The sequence below is a fragment of the Oncorhynchus gorbuscha genome, linkage group LG18 (genome assembly GCF_021184085.1).
Source record: "Oncorhynchus gorbuscha isolate QuinsamMale2020 ecotype Even-year linkage group LG18, OgorEven_v1.0, whole genome shotgun sequence".
Taxonomy (NCBI): Eukaryota; Metazoa; Chordata; class Actinopteri; order Salmoniformes; family Salmonidae; genus Oncorhynchus; species Oncorhynchus gorbuscha.
Window position 1 is genome coordinate 18,420,413 of NC_060190.1, and position 13,947 is coordinate 18,434,359.

At 42.9% G+C, this 13,947-nt stretch overlaps 1 protein-coding gene across 2 annotated transcripts; it reads right to left on the reverse strand.

Moving 5' to 3' along the window:
• Window positions 1-55: 55 nt before the first annotated feature.
• On the reverse strand, window positions 56-4,521 carry LOC124003043 (BTB/POZ domain-containing protein 3-like). Of its 2 annotated transcripts, none has more exons than XM_046311027.1 (5): window positions 3,466-4,521; window positions 2,866-3,115; window positions 2,591-2,681; window positions 2,172-2,290; window positions 56-1,831 (listed from the first exon to the last, which is right to left on the reverse strand). In XM_046311027.1, the coding sequence occupies exons 2-5, from the start codon at window positions 3,009-3,011 to the stop codon at window positions 799-801; spliced, it is 1,389 nt and encodes a 462-aa protein (XP_046166983.1). In that variant the 5' UTR covers window positions 3,012-3,115; window positions 3,466-4,521; the 3' UTR covers window positions 56-798. The 2 variants fall into 2 exon arrangements, with proteins under 2 accessions (XP_046166983.1, XP_046166984.1); XM_046311028.1 differs by lacking the exon at window positions 3,466-4,521 and adding an exon at window positions 3,338-3,406.
• Between the last annotated feature and the right edge of the window lie 9,426 nt (window positions 4,522-13,947).

Genomic DNA, 13,947 nt, shown 5'->3' on the forward strand with positions numbered 1-13,947 from the left:
CATTCTCATTGGAATCTCATTCTTCAACAATTCATACTGATTCATTCATTTTTTAAAAAGCCCTAAATTAATGTAAGCGAGATACAAAAAGGCTGTCCCGTTTGAAAAGAGGACCAATAGTAGTGCAACAAAAAGTTAGCTATATGCTGAGATGGCAACATACTCATGTATCTTAAACCTCAGCACAGGTTTACATTGCGTTTTTGTCTGTTCTCAGTTTTATTAATCTCACAGAAAACCCAAGGGGATACTTGGATTGAGGTAACAATATTAACCATACAAAATCTTAGAAATTGCACCATCAAATTTTTTAACTATTTATCGAGTTACAAAGTACAAAAATATTTGATATACATTAAGTATTCTCTATATCAATGTTGAGTTTCTTGCACAGGTTGAAATATTTTGTTTTCAAGTTGTAGTGTTTTCTTTAAAAGGAAATAGGAATGTTTGAAGTTTTAAAAAGATACCTGCAACACACTAATAATCTTGTTAAATGAGAACTGTGCTTCATAAACATTAGAACAAAAATGTGTGAAGTGTTAAATGTGTTATGACCTATCCTTTATTAGAAAATATTTGGTAACTGCAACCCAGTCACACTAGGTTCGACATACTCATAAGGCAATTGTATAGTGAACTAAATAACCACCACAATAAATTGGATATGTTTGTTTTTTCCTAACCAGGTATACTTTTAAAGCCATAGTTAAGAGCTGATGCTTTCTGAACAGCCGGAGGGGTGAATTTACTGTGGCAGTAAAGATGGAGGGTTACGTTTCCCTCACAGTCGACACCTCAAGCGTAAAAGATGAGCTCAGGTATTTGCCCCCCCTGCACACCTGTCCCGTTGGTGCTGTCCGAGGAGCACTGGAACTGGAAGGTGACCTTGCCACACTGCACCTCAGTCATCCCCTCCTGGCCAAAGTAGCTGAGCTCGTTGCCGTCCAGCACAACGCTGGCCGTGTAGAATGTGTCGGGCTCGATCTGCACAGGGTATTCAAACCACACTGGTAATGTGCTGCTGGAGCCATCTGAAAAGTACTTGATGAGGCTCTGGCCCAGCGGCACGCCCTGCCTCTTGAGTTCAATCTTGGCGTTGTACTCTGCTGAGCCACAGCTGGAGCCATACAGGCCAAAGCCGGCAATGAACACTCGCTTGTCCACGGCGAACTGGATGCTGTCGCAGCGGCCCCGGTAGCGCCACTGGTTACTCCGGTAGGCACACGACTGGAAACGGTGGCAGCGCTGCGGCGCCAGGCCCTTGCGCAGCTTGCTGGCAAACAGCAGCTCAGGCTTCTTGGCAGCCGTGTACCACAGGAAGATGTCGTTGGTCTCGTTGAGCGTCAGCACGCCCGACTGTGCCGCACTGTTGGCGAAGTCATCCAGCGTCATGGTGGGAATGCGGATCAGGTAGATGGCCTTGCCTAGCGCCAGCCGTTTGTTCTCAATGGTGGGCGTCAGGTCCTGGCGCTGGCATTCGGCCTCAGCCCAGCTCAATGCCGCCTCGAACACCACCATCTCCTTGGCATTGAGCGTCTCGCGGCGAAGGATACTCTCCAGGGTCACCGAGTCGATGTCTGTGAAGCCCTCGGAGCGCAGCGCCAGCTCGGCTTGGGCGTCGATCACCTCCCAGCAGCGCAGTGTCAGGTCGGGCTCCTCAAACAGGCAGCTCTGGGAGAGCAGAACACAAGCATTCTTGGCGCTCAGGCTCGTCTCCAGGAAGTTGACGCATGCCCGAGCCAGGTGGGGCACGATGTACTTCTTGGCGGCATAGAGCGTAGCCAGGACAGTGTCAGCACACAGGTCGATCTCGTCACAGTAGATGTACCTGCCAGACCAGAGTGGGGAGAGTCAGATTAGAGCTCGACAAGTTCACTTCAACTTCTCATTCATGGGAAGGCTAACTTTATAATTTCACATGCAATTGCATTGTCAGCTGAACATTCAAAGGAACACATTCTAACCTGCATACGTACAAGTAAAACTTTTCATCTGGAAAAAAAACTTGATCCCATCATTCAGTCAGAGGCATTTTTCCTTTATAGCTTACTTGCAAATACCACGAATCAGCCTATATTTCAAATGAACTAAGGTCGCCCTCATTCTGAAATGTACAATGAACACTGGGACTGCATCTAATGAGATGTCAGGAGGAACCGGCCACGTACTTCAGCATGGCTAGGAACGAGGGAGGCTCCACATCAGGGATACGGATCTCTTCCTTGTTCTCTGCCAGTTCACCGTAAAACATGGCATGGAACACATTACTCCCCACAGCCAGCACATACTGAGGGACAACATGGAAGATAGGGAGTCACATGATAAAAGGAAGAGAAGCAAAGAGGGAGCAAGTTATGGTAGGAGGATGTATGAGGGATAGAAGGTGGAGAGAATATACATTTACACATATATAAATGTAGATATTTGCAAAAGGATTTTGCATAAAGAGACTGGTGTGGAGACATCTAATTGCATTTTATTTAACATTTTGGTAATTTAGTAGACTCATCTGTCTGTACATGTTGTGTTTTGTCTTGCGCAGTGAAGTACTCACATATGTTGGACAGGTTTAAAGGGGATTGATTACCTTGTGCCCAGGTACTCGCTGAGTCCCTCCTGGGGGGCCAACAACAAAGTGAACATCTGCCATCAACTCATTGTTGAACATGACTGAATTCCTGTGAAAGCACGAGTCATATGATTAATGGCATCACATTCTGACTTCAGTATCTGCATGTAAGAGCTAGTAGACCCAAGAAATGTGTTTTCTTTGTTCATTTTAAATATATTCAAATGTACACATCCCCCCCTTCAAAATGCAGTAGAATCCCAGTTTAACTACTGCTTACTGGGGTCACCTACCTCTCTCGGATGGTAGGATAGAGCCCTTGCCAGTTGCAGCTGTGAATGGTGTTGTTATTCAGGTTCTGCTGCTGGTATTGCTGCACAGCTGTTTTGGTTGAGGATACTGGGGCCAGCTTCTTGGTTGGAAAGAGCTCTGCAGCCATCTTTACCCCACTATTTTTTGTTAGGGTGATCTCATAGCAGGCGCGAGGCTGCGATTGTTGGGGCAATATTTTAAATTGGCTTTATTTGACGATCGTGGCTGACACTGGAAAGGACAAAGGAAATGTTAGCAACAAAAACAAAGTTCTAACGTTAGCTAACTACTGTAGCTGGCTAATGTTAGCTAGTGTAAAATAGTTCGCAATATAGTCAAACAATACATGCAAAAATACACACGATAAACATCTAACGTTAGCTAGCAAGATTCTAGAGCGTTGTTTAAATCCTCGCTTAATTTGAGACGTATTAGCTAACGTTAGAAATCTACCTTTAGCCAGTTTGCTAACTGCTAGACTGCGGCCAAGACTGGCCAGATGTGATACAGGAAGTGGCTAATAATGAACGCTTGTTTTTTATTTTATTTGGCAAAACTAAGAAAAGTAGCTATCCTCTTACCTGCCGCATTTGACGTCTTGTAGCTATCACCAATCGTAAAGTGGGCGCCCGACGATTGTATGAAACGTTTCCACATCCAAATAGCTTGCTACACAACTCAAGCGTACACAATACACATCTGCCAGGCACTATTGTTTAGGTGTCATACAAATATATATATACAAGTTCATACCACTACGAGTTAAGGAGGGCTGTACTCCTGTTTTTTTGTAGAATGCTGAACAGGAATCCTTTCAAAACGCGTTTGTTCATTTTTGTGACATTGATAAAGAAGAAAAATATTAAAGCAGATTGTCACTTAGATATATTTTTGTAGGTATTGAAGTTATTTCAAAATAAATGTAACACAGTATGTGTGAGTGTTTCTGCTGCCTCTGCCCAGTGTTGTCACGTTAGTACTCTGTCTCGAGACCACGTATTGACCGTCTCGGTGTCATTGACATTTGTACTCGGTCTTGACTCGGTCTCCGACAGTGAGAACTCATAATTTCTTCCCGAGACAAGCGGAGTAAAACAACGAATAATTACCGATTTCCATTCAGTCAACGCATAAAATCCCTTCGCCAGTCATAATCTATACACTCCTTTCTTGAAACATGATTATGTTATTAAGAGCCTGTATATATATTATAGGCATGATTGCGCAGAGACGAACCTATAGGCCTTCATTGTGTGACAGGTTCAAGATTCTGGAAGGACAACAACCGTAATACCAGCGCAATCATGTAGGAAAGTGCACTTTTTGTAAAACACAGGGCCAGTGGTGTAGTGGAGGGTATACGCAGGGTATACGCAACGTATGTATACGAATTTTTTGTCAGTGGTCAGTGCTCATATTAATTTCTTAGTCCCTATTGATGCGTATCAAAGTAGTGTAGTGGAGGTGTACAATTTATCAATGATGTAGTACAATAGAGAAATTATGCACAACATAGGCTACACAATCGCAAAGTACGTGAAATATATTCACATTCGCGCCGTACCTCCTGAGCTCCTGAGTTGGAAAATCTTGTGCAATACACCGACCCATGTCTTGTATTCAAGATCCTAAATGGCCTAGGCTCCCCCGCTACACAGAAAACCCAAACATATGGCAGCTGATCCACAAGGTCTGCCATGAGAGGTGACTGTATAGTTCCCTTAAGGAAAAGCACCTTTAGTCAAACTGCTTTCTCTGTGAGAGCTGCCCATGTTTGGAAGTCATTGCCATCAGACACACACAACTGCACTACCTATTACACTTTCACAAAAAAACATGAATACATCGCTAAAGGCCAATCAAATGTGTGAATATAATCCATAGTTGTGTATTGCCGATTTCAATGTTGTCTGTAGTTTGTGAGGTGTGGGAACACTATGTTGCTTTTATGGATTTTGTCGTGTTGCTTTTATGTGCTATGTTGCTTTGTCTGCATACTACGTCTTGCTTGTCCTGTGTTGCTCTGCGTGTGTTCACTGCTGATTGATTGTCTGTATTGTTTTTGTAATTGTTTTTAATAACCTGACCAGGGACTGCGGTTAAACATTAGCCGGCTGGCTAAAACCGGCACTTTTACTGAAACCTTGATTAATGTCCCAATAAAAATAAACTCAACTCACACAGCCTAGTTTCAACGGGATATAATCTGCAGGCAGCAAGAGTGTGCAGCTCTCAACTGGTTTTATCATTGGTAGGGTAAGAAAGACGTTTCAATTTATGATCTCTACCAGTAAATGCTAACTAAGAAACAATGGGTATGCAAACAAGGTATTGAAGAAGTTTAGTCCGAAGTGTTGGTCAGTGTTGGTTAGTCGGCTATTTGTGATGCGCAATTGTCATCATCCACTGTTTGCATCAGGGGCGTAGACATTGATAGGCCTTTGTGGACAGATGCCCAATCACTGGGAAGCCAGGCCCTGACAGGCCCATCAAATCACATTGATGTGGTTTAAGCATTGTTGTAGATTTAGACCATCACGTTCTATAAAAAATAATGTGTGATTTTGAGAGTGAATATCTTTAAAATGTTTTGGAAAACAAAAAACAACAACAGGAAAACATAGTATTTTTCACACATGGTGCTTTTCCTTCGCTGGGCGGGCCGTTTGGGAACGTTTTGGCAACGTTTGAGTATACCCACTTCTCTAGGCACCACTACACCACCGCATAGGGCCGATGGAAAGACAGCAGTCACACACAGCATGATGTTAAAGGATAAGCAGTCCATAAACTCGGACATAATAAGCCAGTAGGTTCCAATCATAAGTTTACAAAAACACAGCCATTAAGCATTTCACAATCAAAATGTACAACTATTACTTCCCATTGCAAAAAAACATTTCACATTTAGCACACAATAACCGGACCTAAAGTTTAAAGTGGAACATATAGCATTTGAACTACTTTGCAGAAACAAACAGACAATCATAATATCAGTCAAAAATATACAATTTCCAGTTTATTAAGCTACAAAACCAACTTTATACGTAATTTCCAAACATTCTAAGAATGTATGACAACGTGAAAATTACCACATCTAACTGGTTGCTTGTCAGATGATTGTTTTTTTTAAACGGTTTTACAAATAGGTTCTATTTGACTCAACGTTCCATGACTTACACTAAGGCATTGTAGGCTGAATAGATGGATGCCGTTCAATGCATGATTAATATAATTCACCAATACATTTCTTGGTAGTTCAAAAAATATTATTATCAGGTTGTAAATCACAGCTGGCCTGGTACATTGTTTGCTGCCTCCATTTGGGATGTACTGTTTCGGTTTCAATGACTCAATATTCTGGACAAAAACAAATGAATGTAACTGAGGCTGGAAAGGTCAATACAATCAAACTAGCAAGGGCAATGATCACAAGTCAGTCAACGTGGCTAATAGGTTAGAGTATCTATTTATGTAGCAAGCTAAAAACACAGAGCCTAACGTTAGCTAGAGTTGCCAGCTAGCTAGCTAGCTGCTAGGAGGATGTCCTCTCATGCCATTGGAGGAGTGGGTGAGTATGACTTTTTCTCCTCATATAATATTTCGGTGGCTATACACAGCGAGAGATGCAGGTGTTATTTTGTTAGCTAGCAAGAACTATTGTACTGTGATACAATCAACATATTTCTTGCATTCGTAAATTCACACTGACTATATACTCCGACATAGCACTGAACAACTGATGAATTTACAAACGCGCAACACCTGCTGAATATGACCGTGTCAGTAAACATAGGCAAAAAAAACGCTCTACTGTAGATAACATGAAAACAGCCCAACAAGCTCTGCTACGCTGAGTAAAATGGTCAGAGTGAGGTGTTCTCTCATTTGTGTCTGGAAGTAGCTAGTGTTGATAAAAAGGATATGTAGAAGGGTGAGCCGGTCAAGGATCGATTCAGACAAGGTGGTAAAATTGTACGACAAGCGACAGTTTATTCAGAGTGAAGATATCTGGTACAGCGTAATTACGGCCCTTCCGTTAGCCCATAAGACCAGCAGGAAAGAGAGAGTTAACCGTTACACACACAATTTATACAGAACAGAAAGTAGGTTGATTCTAGAAGATCGGTTCTTCGGATTGGTTCAGGCTGGAGGTAGTCTTCTTGCATTGGCTCAGCTGGGCCGTCCGTCACTCTAGAATCCCGCCGTCACACAATGTTCAGCTAAAGGGAGAGATTTGGTGTGTGCGCTGGCCTGGCAGTTAGTGTGTGTGTGTGTGGGAGCTATCCTGTAGGGGACCCAACATGCTTTACTGTGAAAATACGTTGCTATGTGTTGTCTCAGTTATAACAATGCAATAGCAGTAAGCTGGTCACCTGCATAAGAAATAGCACTTCCTTACACTAGCTATCAATTTAGCCGACTCTAGACCGTTAGCTTGGGTGCTTTGTTGGGGCAAGCATGCACTGGCAGGCAAGCTGCAGAAGGACGAGAACACTACAATTCTCCATCGTTTATCAGTGCAATTTTGACGACCAACTAGATTTTAAAAACGTTTCAGAGGGTTTATCTAGTGTTCCTTTGTTAGATTTTAGCTCATATTGTTCTGGCTTGCATTAGATGTTGACCTTGTTGTTGATGTGCATAATTGAGGGAGACAAGAGCCTACCTTGTCATGGTTGTTTGATCAATAGGACTGTAAAGTTCCCAAATGTAAGTGGACTCCCGTGGTGTTTACATTTTTGCAGAAATCCATTCATGTGTAATTTGTGGCTTTTGGTGAATGCATTCTAATGATCTAAAGTTGTGCTACTGCAACTGCCTGTAAAAACACATAGTCCCGTTCAAAGTGAATGATGGCAGGCCCGTGTGGCAAATGGCTTGTTTGTATAAAGGTCTACTGTAGATCTGATTGGCTATAGCGCACCGTCTGTGTAGATTCCAGTCCTGGACAAGATAGATGTTTTTTCCCCCGGTTTTATTTACTGGCGTGGTCTATTAATTCTCCAAATGTTTGGCCTCTTTCCCACTCTATATTGCTATAGAATTTTCACACATGCCTTAATATACGTAATTTCCAAACATTCTAAGAATGTATGACAACGTGAAAATTACCACATCTAACTGGTTGCTTGTCAGATGATTGTTTTTTTTAAACGGTCCTTTTCTTCATGGGGATGTATACAGCACATTCGGAAAGTATTCAGACCCCTTGACTTTGTCCACATTTTGTTACGTTACAGCCTTGTTCTAAATTTGATTAAGTCAACAAATGTCCTCATCAATCTACACACATTGACCCATAACGACAAAGCGGAAAAAGGGTTTTTAGAAATGTTGGCAAATGTATTCAAAATAAAAAACAGAAATACATTATTTACATATGTATTCAGATCCTTTGGTATTACTTGAAATTGAGCTCAGGTGTATCCTGTTTCATTTGATCATCCTTGAGATGTTTCTACAACTTGATTGGAGTCCACCTGTGGTAAATTCAATTGATTGGACATACCTGTCTATATAAGGTCATACCTGTCTATACAATTCCTTCAATCTCAAGGCACGGTTTTTGCTCTGATATGCACTGTCAACTGAGCAAAAACCGTGCCTTGAGGTTGAAGGAATTGTCCGTAAAGCTCCAAAACAGGATTGTGTTGAGACACCTATCTGGGTAAGGGTACCAAATAAATTCTGCAGCATTGAAGGTCTCTAAGAACACTGTGGCCTCCATAATTCTTAAATGGAAGAAGTTTGGAACCCCCAAGACTCTCCCTAGAGCTGGCCGCCCGGCCAACCTGAGCAATCGGAGGGAGAATGGTCTTGGTCAGGGAGGTGTCCAAGAACCCAATGGTCACTCTGACAGAGCCCCAGAGTTCCTCTGTGGAGATGGGAGAACCTTCCAGAAGGACAACCATCTCAGCAGCAATCCACCAATCAGGTCTTTATGGTAGTGGCCAGACGGAAGCCACTCCTCAGTAAAAAGCACATGACAGCCCGCTTGCAGTTTGCTTCCCTACGGTGAAGCATGGTTGTGACAGCATCATGCTGTGGGGATGTTTTTCAGCAGCAGGGACTGGAGACTAGTCAGGATCGAGAAAAAGATGAACAGAACAAAGAGTACAGAAAGATCCTCGATAAAAAACCTGCTCCAGAGCAGCTTAGGACCTCAAACTGGGGCGAGGGTTCACCTTCCAACAGGACAACAATCCTAAGCACACAGCCAGGACAACGCAGGAGTGACTTCGGGACAAGTCTACGAATTTCCTTGAGTGGCCCAGCAAGAGCCCGGATTTGAACCCGATCGAACATCTCTGTAGAGACCTGAAAATACCTGTGCAGCGATGCTCCCTATCCAACCTGACAGAGCTTGAGAGGGTCTGCAGAGAAGACTGAGAGAAACTCCACCAAACACAGGTGTACCAAGCTTGTAGCGGCTGTAATCGCTGCTTCAACAATGTACTGAGTAAATGGTCTGAATACTTACAGTACCAGTCAAAAGTATGGATACACCTTCTCATTCGAGGGTTTTGATTTATTTTTTATTACTTTCTACATTGTAGAATAATAGTGAAGACATGAAAACTATGAAATAACACATGGAATCATGTAGTAACCAAAAAAGTGTTAATAAAATCAAAATATATTTTATATTTGAGATTCTTCAAAGTTGTCACCCTTTGCCTCGATGACAGCATTGCACACTCTTGGCGCATCTCTCAACCAGCTTCATGAGGTAGTTACCTGGAATGCATTTCAATTAATAACAGGTGTGCCTTGTTAAAAGTTAATTTGTGGAATTTCTTTCCTTAATGCATTTGAGACAATCAGTTGTGTTGTTACAAGGTATGGGTGGTATTGAGAAGACAGCCCTATTTGGTAAAAGACCAAGTCCATATTATGGCAAGAACAGCTCAAATAAGCAAAGAGAGAGTCCATCATTAATTTAAGACATGAAGGTCAGTCAATCAGGAAAATTTCAACAACTTTGAAAGTCTCTTCAAATGCAGTCACAAAAAACATCTAGCGTTTTGATGAAACTGGCTCTCATGAGGACCGCCACAGGAAAGGAAGGCCCGGAGTTACCTGCGCTGCAGAGGATAAGTTCATTGGAGTTACCAGCCTCAGAAATTGCAGCCCAAATAAATGCTTCACAGAGTTCAAGTAACAGACACATCTCAACATAAACTGTTCAGGGGAGTCTGTGTGAATCAAATTAAAGCAAATGTTATGTCACATGCGCCGAATACACCATGTGTAGACCTTGCAGTGAAATGGTTACTTACAATCCCTTAACCAACAATGCAGTTTTAAGAAAAAAAAGACCATTTGAAATATAACAAGTAATTAAGGAGCAACAATAAAATGACAGTAGCGAGGCTATATACAGGTGGTTCCGGTACAGAGTCAATGTGGAGGCTATATACAGGGGGAACCGGTACAGAGTCAATGTGGAGGCTATATACAGGGGGAACCGGTACAGAGTCAATGTGGAGGCTATATACAGGGGGTTCCGGTACAGAGTCAATGTGGAGGCTATATACAGGGGGTTCCGGTACAGCGTTGACTTGCAGGGTCACCGGTTAGTCGAGGTAATTGAGGTAATATGTACATGTACAGTTGAAGTCGGAAGTTTACATACCTGACACAAATACATTTAAACTCAGTTTTTCACAATTCCTGACATTTAATCCTAGTAAAGATTCCCTGTTTTAGGTCAGTTAGGATCACCACTTTATTTTAAGAATGGGAAATGTCAGAATAATATTAGAGAAGATTTATTTCAGCTTTCAGTGGGTCTGAAGTTTCCATACACTCAATTTGTATTTGGTAGCGTTGCCTTGAAATAGTTTAACTTGGGTCAAACGTTTTGGGTAGCCTTCCACAAGCTTCCCACAATAAGTTGAATGAATTTTGGCCCATTCCTCCTGACAGAGCTGGTGTAACTGAGTTAGTTTTGTAGGCCTCCTTGCTCGCACATGCTTTTTCAGTTCTGCCCACAAATTTTATATTGGATTGAGGTCAGGGCTTTGTGATGGCCACTCCAATACCTTGACTTTGTTGTCCTTAAGCCATTTTTCCACAACTTTGGAAGTACGCTTGGGGTCATTGTCCATTTGGAAGACCTATTTGCGACCAAGCTTTAACTTCCTGACAGATGTCTTGAGATGTTGCTTCAATATATCCACAATTTTCCTTCTCATGACGCCATCTATTTTGTGAAGTGCACCAGTCACTCCTGCAGAAAAGCAGAAAAGCACATGATGCTGCCACACCCGTGCTTCACGTTTGGGATGGTGTTCTTCGGCTTGCAGGCCTCCCCTTTTTCCTCCAAACATAATGATGGTCATTATGGCCAAACAGTTCTATTTTTGTTTCATCAGACCAGAGGACATTTCTCCAAAAAGTATGATCTTTGTCCCCATGTTCAGTTACAAACCGTAGTCTGGCTTTTTCATGGTGGTTTTGGAGCAGTGGTTTCTTCCTTGCCGAGTGGCCTTTCAGGTTATGTTGATATAGGACTAGTTTTACTGTGGATATAGATACTTTTGTACCTGTTTACTCCAGCATCTTCACAAGGTCCTTTGCTGTTGTTCTGGGATTGATTTGCACTTTTCGCATCAAAGTATGTTCATCCCTAGGAGACAGAATGCATCTCCTTTCTGAGCAGTATGATGGCTGCGTGGTCCCATGGTGTTTATACTTGCGTACTATTGTTTGTACAGATGAATGTGGTACCTTCAGGCGTCTGGAAATTGCTCCCAAGGGTGAACCAGGCTTGTGGAGGTCCACAATTTGGTTTCTGAGGTCTTGGCTGATTTCTTTTGATTTTCCCATGATGTCAAGCAAAGAGGCACTGAGTTTGAAGGTAGGCCTTGAAATACATCCACAGGTACACCTCCAATTGACTCAAATTATGTCAAGTAGCCTATCAGAAGCTTCTAAAGCCATGACATTTTCCAAGCTGTTTATTAAAGGCACAGTCAACTTAGTGTATGTAGACTTCTGACCCACTGGAATTGTGATACAGTGAATTATTAGTGAAATAATCTGTCTGTAAACAATTTTTAGGACATCTACTTTGTGCATGACACAACTGAATTGCCAAAACTATAGTTTGTTAACAAGACATTTGTGGAGTGGTTGAAAAACAAGTTTTAATGACTCCAACCTAAGTGTATGTAAACTTCCGATTTCAACTGTAGGTAGAGGTAAAGTGACTATGCATGGATAATAAACAGAGAGTGGCAGCAGCGTAAAAATGGGGGGTGTGGTGGGGACAATGCAAATACTCCGGGTAGCCATTTGATTAGCTGTTCAAGAGTCTTATGGCGTGGAGGTAGAAGCTGTTAAGAAACCTTTTTTTGACCTAGACTTTGCGCTCCGGAACTTCTTGTGGTGCGGTAGCAGAGAGAACAGTCTATGACTAGGGTGGCTTGAGTCTTTGACAATTTTAGGTCCTTCCTCTGGCACCGCCTGGTATAGATGTCCTGGATGGCAGGAAGCTTGGTCCCAGTGATGTACCGGGCCATATGCACTACCCTCTGTAGTGTCTTGCGGTCAGACGCTGAGCAGTTGCCATACCAGGCAGTGATGCAACCAGGAGGATGCTCTTGATGGTGCAGCTGTATAATTTTTTGAGGATCTGAGGACCCATGCCAAATCTCTTCAGTCTCCTGAGAGGGAATAGACATTTTCAGTCTTGGTGTGTTTGGACCATGTTAGTTTGTTGGTGATGTGGACACCAAGGAATTTGAAGCTCTCAACCTGCTCCCCTACAGCCCCGTCGATGAGAAAAGGTGTGTGCTTGGTCCTCCTTTTTCTGTAGTCCACAATCATCTTCTTTGCCTTGATCACGTTGAGGGAGAGGTTGTTATCCTGTCACCACACTGCCAGGTCTCTGACCTCCTCCCTATAGGCTCTCTCATCATTGTGAGGGATCAGGCATCACTGTTGTGTCATCGGCAAACTTAATGATGGTGTTGGAGTCGTGCTTGGCCATGCAGTCATGTGTGAACAGGGAGTACAGGACGGAACTGAGCATGCACCCCTGAGGGGCCCCTGTGTTGAGAATCAGTGTGGCAGATGTGTTGTTACCTACCCTTACCACCTGGGGGCAGACCGTCAGGAAGTCCTGGATCCAGTTGCAGAGGGAGGTGTTTAGTCCCAGGGTCCTTAGCTTAGTGATGACCTTTGAGGGCACTATAGTGTTGAACGCTGAGCTGTAGTCAAAGAATAGCATTCCTACATAGATGTTCCTTTTGTCCAGGTGTGAAAGGGCACTTTTTTAAAATTATTATGTGCAAGGCAAAATAGAATGCCATTTTATTTTCTCTTGCAGAACAGTTCAAACAACTGCCAGTAGGGCATCCAGCAGCCTGTCCTGGTCCAGGTTCTCCATCCTGGGGGTCTGCTCTGAGGAAGATCTTGTCTTCTTCCTCAGGTAGTTGCGGAACCTCTTCCAGGCAGAGAACTTTGGCTTTGCAGTAGAGAAAGCCTGTTTCCTTGTCATCGGCATCATCATGGTCCTCCACTTCAGCCACTTCAAGCAGAGTGTCCTCTGTGACGAGCTGGTTGGAGAGGGGGAGGCTGACCTGGACTGGCTTCTGTTCTACAGGAACTCATTCCTCCTTCAGAGTGAGGACCTCTTACTCACACCTCGGAAAATTGGCAAAGGACCAGGAAGAGTCTCCATTCTCTGAGGAGGGATCAGCATCTTCCTCCTTTCACCAAACAGACTTGCAGTCAATTAGCCTTTCCCCAAGAGGGTCTGATGCAGAGATCTCAATATTGTCTCTTTGGCCAGCCTCTTCCAACTCAGTGCAAATCATCACTGACAATGTTTAAAGATTAGGGCCTAAGGAAAATCTAACTGGAGACTAGATATGAAAAAAAAATACAGCAGCTAGTGCTGCAAAAATGACACTGCCACAAATTACAGTATATTTTTCATTGGGCTATTATAACTAGTCACCTGAATGCGTTTCACATGTATATACACAGGATGTAAAACACGCAGTAACATTTTATTTTTACCGTACGTCCTTCACCTGTACCCATTTGCT

Coding starts and splice junctions, on each gene's coding strand:
- LOC124003043 (XM_046311027.1), bottom strand. CDS start 3,011: ATGGCTGCAGAGCTCTTTCCAACCAAGAAGCTGGCCCCAGTATCCTCA. Junction 2,291..2,590: donor AGCGAGTACCTGGGCACAAG/GTAATCAATCCC, acceptor GTTGTCCCTCAG/TATGTGCTGGCTGTGGGGAG. Junction 1,832..2,171: donor TCGTTCCTAGCCATGCTGAA/GTACGTGGCCGG, acceptor CTGGTCTGGCAG/GTACATCTACTGTGACGAGA.